Genomic DNA, 7,464 nt, shown 5'->3' with positions numbered 1-7,464 from the left:
CAAGGGTATAGTAACGATAATAATAAAATCAATAAGCATATCTAAACTGCTGAAAAGAAAAGTATAACATGAAAATGCTAGTTACTGCTGTCTCCAAATAAGCATGCAGTAACCAAAATTAATCTATCTACATTACAATTAAGAGTCCCCCAATCACACTAGTATTATGCTGTTACCTTTGTGATACATGATGTAGATGTTTATCATGGCCACCAAGTATACTTACAGTCTCATCACATACTGCCCTAAAGCATGTAAATGTAACCCAACTTACTAAGTCTTATCTAGTAGTGATCATTACATCCTCGCAACCCCGTGTCGATTGTCCAATATCAATTAGCGACCCCCTGACCCAAGAGTTAGTCCAGCATTGTGCCGCCTAAGTGCCTGTGGCTTAGCCCGATTCCTACTCATGGAATGTGTCTGTCCCACTCGACCCGTAGCTTTCGATTATTTTTTTTTTCTTTTTTATTGTTTTTATTTCTTTTATTTTTTATACATATTTTCTTTTATTTTTTTATTTTTTTTTTTTTTTTTAATTTTTTTTTTTTTTTTTTTTTTTTTTTAAACGCTAACGACAACATAAAGTCGTCGTAGCTAACTCGAGTGCCGCTTGTAGGAGCGACCCTCAAAGCAATGTGCGATATGAGCACAAAATGGCAAACCAAGCATAGTCCCAAATCTCAAAGTTGTCCATATCTCATGTCTCTAACATGGTATGCGGTCACTAGCATCACGAAGATCTAGTTTAAGTCAAAATGTGAAGTTTTAACATTTGCTCGCTAGTGCCCCTTTGATGACATTAGCAATTGATGTTCAGGCATGTATTTCAATCCCTCAAAGGCCTATCACTAGGTTCTCACATATCCAGAAGCTCAATGACCGGCTTACATTAGCTTCATCTCTCTTCATTATCTGTTACGGGTTTGGTATCCCAGTTGAGAGGATTTAGGGCTGAGGTGTATGTGAGACGTCCATCATCTCGAGCCTAGTTTTGGTGCGGTATTCAGCAGTTGATTGACTCGAGACCGAGTCCGGTGGTTAGCTTGGCTAGGGTAGAGGAAAACCTTAGGAGCAAATAACCAATGATGTAAAGTGATAAGATGTATAAATTATGAAAAAGCTATGGATAGTATGATACAAAGTAAAATCATTTATTCTACTTGTATAGTTGCATGATTCGCATATAGCATGGCATTATTGCATTCGTGAGGCAAAGCATGGTTTTATTAGTTGCATAATAAAGATATAAATTTATGTGTTTATTGAACTAACTTGCAGTTGCCTCCCTTGGACCTATTGGTCAAGCTTTTCCCTTGGATGGCCGTACCCACTGGGAACTATGGAGTTAGTTCTCACCTCACGTAGTTTTGGGGTGTTACAGGTTCGCACGTGAGCGGCGCGGCGGCGCGAGGTGAGGGCGTAGTTCCATAGTTAGCGCCCTACCACCGAGACCAGAGATAGCGGTACCCTGAGTCGGCCTTACTTAGGGATGTAAGAAAATGAAAAGGATCAAGTTGTAATAATATTGTTAAAGATAGATTGTATTTGGAAGCTAAAAAGAATGTATTATGTAATTGTTATGTAAAATGAATCTAATGTGAATGCTTGTAGTAACATAGAATGTGTTATGTTGTTGATATCTTTCTTCTGCAATCTTGCTTGAATACTGTTCCTGGTTGGAACTCATTGTACTTGTATTGATTGCTATGTCTTGAATGTACAGGGGAGACTCTATCCGCAGTACAGGGGAAACCCTGTCCGTTCGGCGATCTGTCGGCGCGCCGCGACCCGGCCAAAGAGGCGGGTGGTCTCGGGGCGTGACATAAGCTGTATTTCAAATTATTCATGTTGTGCCATGTGAGATAGTAAAGCGCATAAATCATGGATAACATGATAATTTCATATTGAAATGATGTTTTAAAGAAACTTACTCTTGTGGCAACATGAAAATCTTTGGCTAAGATGTTATTCTTATGTACAATTACTGCAATAGAGAGGACCTCATCTAACTGGACAACTCCGGTGACATAAACTCATGTAGATTTCTTTTCAACCAAATATTGAACGCATACCTTTATTTCGGTCTTGTAAACATATTAAGTAATCCCTTTCGTTTCTTTAACCTATTCTCAACTTAGATTCACCATTATCTCCCAATTATCAGCTCGAAGTGCTTCTCTCTTGTCTAAGTGGTCTGACAATGAGTTCCAATTCTCTAATAATTCGTCCAACTGTCTTCTCAGTTGGGCAGTGTACTAAATTTAGAAAGCTCGTTGCGATCTTCTTTAGGGCTCTTTTTGGTGCCAAAAATCTCTATAGTTTTCTCAATGAGTAGCTGGTTGATGAGAGACACGAAGATGCCGACAGTTATGCTCGAAGAGTTTGCAAAGTTGATAAATTAGGGACCAAAATAAAAAAGAGTGAAAAGATCAGGACATAATTATTGTGAAAATTGATGTGGACCTCACTGAATAAATTAGTGTATGAGAGAGAGAGAGAGAGAGAGTGAGAAAATAAAAAAAAAAGTAGTTCCCACAAAGCCCCCCAAACCCGGGGAGGCCTTGTATGGGTTCCCAAATAATAAGTATAATATAAATACCATTTTGTCACTCTAGGTCCAGCATGTACATCTAGCTATAATATCAGAGTGTGGTCCTCCACAAGCATTCGTTCATGGTAGGAGATGCTATGCAGCTTGCGATACACTTACCTTATTCACTCACTGATACTGAAAATTCTGAAATAAAATCAATAATAATAAAATATGAGAACTACTAAAAAATAGTTCACAATATGTATAGTCAATGATACGGCGACCTAAACCACTAGGTCTATTTGAGACAACAATAGTAAAAGTAAGTTGGAATTGAATAAATAATAATAGGATATATTGAGTTGTAACAGGTATCTACTATCACGTCTCTATAAAGAATTGCTGAGAACTGTAAATCATATCTCATCATAAATATTGTACTAATAAGAAATGCTATATCATTCAATCACACCGACCCACTCATAAGTCTGGTCATGTCTGCCCCTCACCTCATTGGTGTTATTCAGCACCCCAAGGTCGCGGATGTCCTATTTTGATACTGAGTAGGAACTACAAACAATCTCAAGAGGATACCACCTTCCGAGAGCCAACTTGTTGGGCCACTACCCCACACGAGTATAAATACACACATATGTCATTGAGCTTAATTTGGCTGTTGTAGGCTATAATCACATGCAATGATCAACAAAATTACCATAGCTTTCCTTTTTACATGCTACTATCGCATATTCCACTTTCTACTTTCATATTTTACACTTTTCACTTGCCTCTCGGCACTTTCACATTTAGTTACACTTCACTTGCCCCTTGCCACTTTTAATTTATATAAGCCCATGCCTACGAATTTCATGTTACTTTCCTATATATCTTGTAATAGTATATATAGATCATAAAGAAATAGAACATGCGTAATATAATATCGGCAGTATAGTTCCAAATGGTAGCATTATAGTGATAACTATATCAATGTAATCTTAACTCCAGTATCAACTCTTTTAGCATGCTCTTCATGTTGGGAATCCGGTACTCGCCCCGGTACCGGATCTCGTGAATCCGCAACCCGCTCCAATACCGACTGCTGTGGATCCGGTATCGATTGTTGGGATTTCGCAACGGAAACGTTAAATCGGGCTTTTACCATAAACCCGTCTCCTCAGCAAAAGCTGATACAATCATAAAAGAGAAAAATATGCAGGTAAAATAAGATTCATTAAATAAGAGAAGATTACACCTGACTCCTCTTCTGCACTGAGTAGCTACAATCCGAGCCCTCTTTCTGAATCTCTTCTACCCTTCTCTCGTCTTCTATAAACCCATAAAGAAGACAATCCTTCACATGCACCCGTGCACTAGGTGCACTCAAAGCATAATTAAATAACTCTCTCTCTCTTTTTCTCTCTCTGGTACGGCACCCAAGAGACTCTCTCTCTCTCTCTCCCGTACTCCACCACAAAAGCAAACCCACAAAGATCTATTTATAAAGCTCCACTAAAACGTACCCCAATCCTAATATATTTAGGATTTCTACTCCAATTAATATCTAAATTTATCTTAATCAATCTCTAATAGATTTAAATATTAATCCTAATCTAGTTAGGTTTATCCTCTAATTAATATTTAAATCTTAATTTATCTCAAACAGATTTAAATATTAATTCTTATCTAAATAGGATTTAATTACAAATCTAACAAAATCCTAACATTCTCCACCTTGGTTTGATTTGTAATTTTCAACCGCTACGTCGAGCTCACCATGCAAGCTCCACCTTGAGCTTGTCTCCTCCGCTCGATGTCGCCGCATCCGTCGCTCCGCCTCGAGCGACTACACCTCCGCGAACTTTTGGAACCCAAACCGTCTTCGCTCCCGTTCTGATTGTGCTCCCGTTCAGAACGTATAAGTTCCCACGCTTGTTCGCTTCGCACACGACCCGATCTCATTTTCGGACCCTCATAGCTCCACCTGAAGCTGCAATATCGCAACCCTTCGAGTCCAATGCGCCTAACGAGATCAAATTCCGCTTCAATCCAGGAACATGTCGAACACCTGTCAGCGTCCTCACGACCCCATCGTGCATTCGGATTTTCACCGTGCCGACTCCCAAAACTTTGCACGCTGTCCCGTTCCCCATCAGCGCCTTTCCACCTTTGATCGCCTTATAGGTGGCAAAAGACTCCTTCTTCGGGCATACGTGAAAAGAACACGCCGAATCGAGCACCCACGCATCGTCCGAAATTTTCGCACCTCCGGTCGCCGCATACAGTACATCAGAATCGATCATCTCTGACTCTGCTGTCTGCGCCGTCGCTGATACCGTCTCATCCTGGTTCACGACAGTTTGCTCCTTCTGTCGCTTTAACTCCTTCAGATCATCCTGAAGTTTTCGACAATTGCGCTTGATATGCCCCTTCCTGTGACAGTAAAAGCACTCCACCTCAGATAGCGGCTTCTTCTGTCGATCTCCGATCGCCGATATTCTCGCCTCCTTCTTCGCAGTCACCACCAATCCTACATCCTGACTTTGCGTGCCGGCCTCCCGAGTCATCTTCCGCATCTCGTTCGAGAGAAGCGCCGCCGTGACCGTCTCCACGCTTATGGTCTCCTTGCCATAAAGTATCGTGGTCACCAGATGCTCATATGTCGCCGGTAGCGAAGATAGTAAAATCAGCGCCTTATCATCGTCATCCAGATTGACTCCGATGCTAGTCAACTGGGCCACCACCTTGTTGAACTCGTTCAGATGCTCATGTAGGCTTGCCGCTTCTTGCATCCGCAACGTAAACAGTCGCTGCTTCAGATACAATCTGTTCGTCAGGGATTTGGTCATGTACAGATCTTCCAATTTCTTCCACAATTTCGCCGGTGTCGTCTCGCCAGCTACATTGTAAAGAATCTCATCTGCTAATGATAGATGAAGCGTACTCAATGCCTTCCGCTCCATCTTCGTCCATGCCGCATCCGTGACCTCCGCCGGCTTCGCCTCATTCTCGTTCAACGTCTCGTCTAACTCTTGCTGTACGAGGATTGCTCGTACTTTAATTTGCCATAATCCGAAATTGTTCTTGCCGTCGAACTTCTCGATTTCGAATTTCGTGGCCATCTCCGTCGATCTCTCCCGCAGATCGGTAACCTTCGGCTCTGATACCACTTGTTGGGAATCCGGTACTTGCCCCGGTACCGGATCTCATGAATCCGCAACCCGCTCCGATACCGACTGCTGTGGATCCGGTATCGATTGTTGGGATTCCGCAACGGAAACGTTAAATCGGGTTTTTACCATAAACCCGTCTCCTCAGCAAAAGCTGATACAATCATAAAAGAGAAAAATATGCAGGTAAAATAAGATTCATTAAATAAGAGAAGATTACACCTGACTCCTCTTCTGCACTGAGTAGCTACAATCCGAGCCCTCTTTCTGAATCTCTTCTACCCTTCTCTCGTCTTCTATAAACCCATAAAGAAGACAATCCTTCACATGCACCCGTGCACTAGGTGCACTCAAAGCATAATTAAATAACTCTCTCTCTCTTTTTCTCTCTCTGGTACGGCACCCAAGAGACTCTCTCTCTCTCTCTCCCGTACTCCACCACAAAAGCAAACCCACAAAGATCTATTTATAAGGCTCCACTAAAACGTACCCCAATCCTAATATATTTAGGATTTCTACTCCAATTAATATCTAAATTTATCTTAATCAATCTCTAATAGATTTAAATATTAATCCTAATCTAGTTAGGTTTATCCTCTAATTAATATTTAAATCTTAATTTATCTCAAACAGATTTAAATATTAATTCTTATATAAATAGGATTTAATTACAAATCTAACAAAATCCTAACACTTCATAATTAGGTAAAGTGGACAACAGCATACGACCAATTGATCCATGAACATATCATTACAATGAATATTTTCAATTGAAACACGTAAGCATAGACGTAGTAATTAGTTTGCTGATTTGCAGCAACTACCGACCTAAATGACTCTACAATCTGAAGTATTTTCCAATTGTTGTTTTGAGATCGAAGAGAAAGTTGTCATGTTTGTTGTGCACGATGATGGTGAGCCTAAATCTTTCCAAGAAGCTCTCTCATCGCCTGCTTGTACTCCGCCTCTCTCCTAAGGGATCTAGTTTGAACTTCTTCCCTCACTTCGTTCATTATAGTCGGTTGAGTGGCCACTACTAACTATGCTATCGAGAAACAAGGTGGTTGGATGCAATGATAGAGGAAATAGAGTTGATGAAATCTAACCATTTCTAAGGTGCAAAACTGTCATGCCCCGAGCCCGATCCAATTTGGCTGGTCCGGGCACGTCGAACAGACGCCGAATGGACAGAGCCTCCCCTGTCCGCCCAAGGCTCAACACAAGTACAATTTAAGTAAAGAGAAATGCACAAGCGGAAACATACATAATGGCTTACACGAGGGTAAGCAATAGCCGAAGTGAAAGAATACTAAACTATACAAGTATAAAGGTTAACTTTAAACCCTTTACAAGCATTCAAACTTTACATTCACAATTCTTTTACCATATACATGCTTTTCATCATTTCTTTCTTTACATCACAATTTCATCAAAATGGGCTTTTACATTTAACATCTATGATCATCGAATACAAAAGATGCTACAAGGGTATGCTACTAGCAAAATATGAAACCCGACTCGGGTGGTCACCGTCTACGGCGCGATACCTTTACCGCGGTCGCTCGCCGGCTCGCTTCGTCCCGACTCTGTGGAAATAGTGGGGTGAGAACTACAACGAAGTTCTCAGTGGGTTCGGCCCCAATCTCACCGACTTTTCCACTAAGTTTAACTCAGGCATAATAGCAGAAATAAACAGATAAATTGTAACACACCGAACCGTCGCAAATAGTGAGGTTCGAGTGTTTGATTTGTGTTTCGAAC

At 40.9% G+C, this 7,464-nt stretch overlaps 1 protein-coding gene across 1 annotated transcript in view; it reads left to right on the top strand.

Annotated features, from left to right (window-relative positions):
- The window catches only part of LOC109709081, a 4,398-nt gene extending 4,149 nt beyond the window's left edge, over positions 1 to 249 (top strand). The window contains exon 6 of the mRNA XM_020231152.1: positions 197 to 249. Coding sequence (XP_020086741.1) covers positions 197 to 249 — 53 coding nt within the window. The remainder of the gene's footprint in view (positions 1 to 196) is intronic.

Source organism: Ananas comosus, linkage group 4 (assembly GCF_001540865.1).
Source record: "Ananas comosus cultivar F153 linkage group 4, ASM154086v1, whole genome shotgun sequence".
Taxonomy (NCBI): Eukaryota; Viridiplantae; Streptophyta; class Magnoliopsida; order Poales; family Bromeliaceae; genus Ananas; species Ananas comosus.
This window is presented reverse-complemented; position numbering and strand designations above follow the sequence as displayed.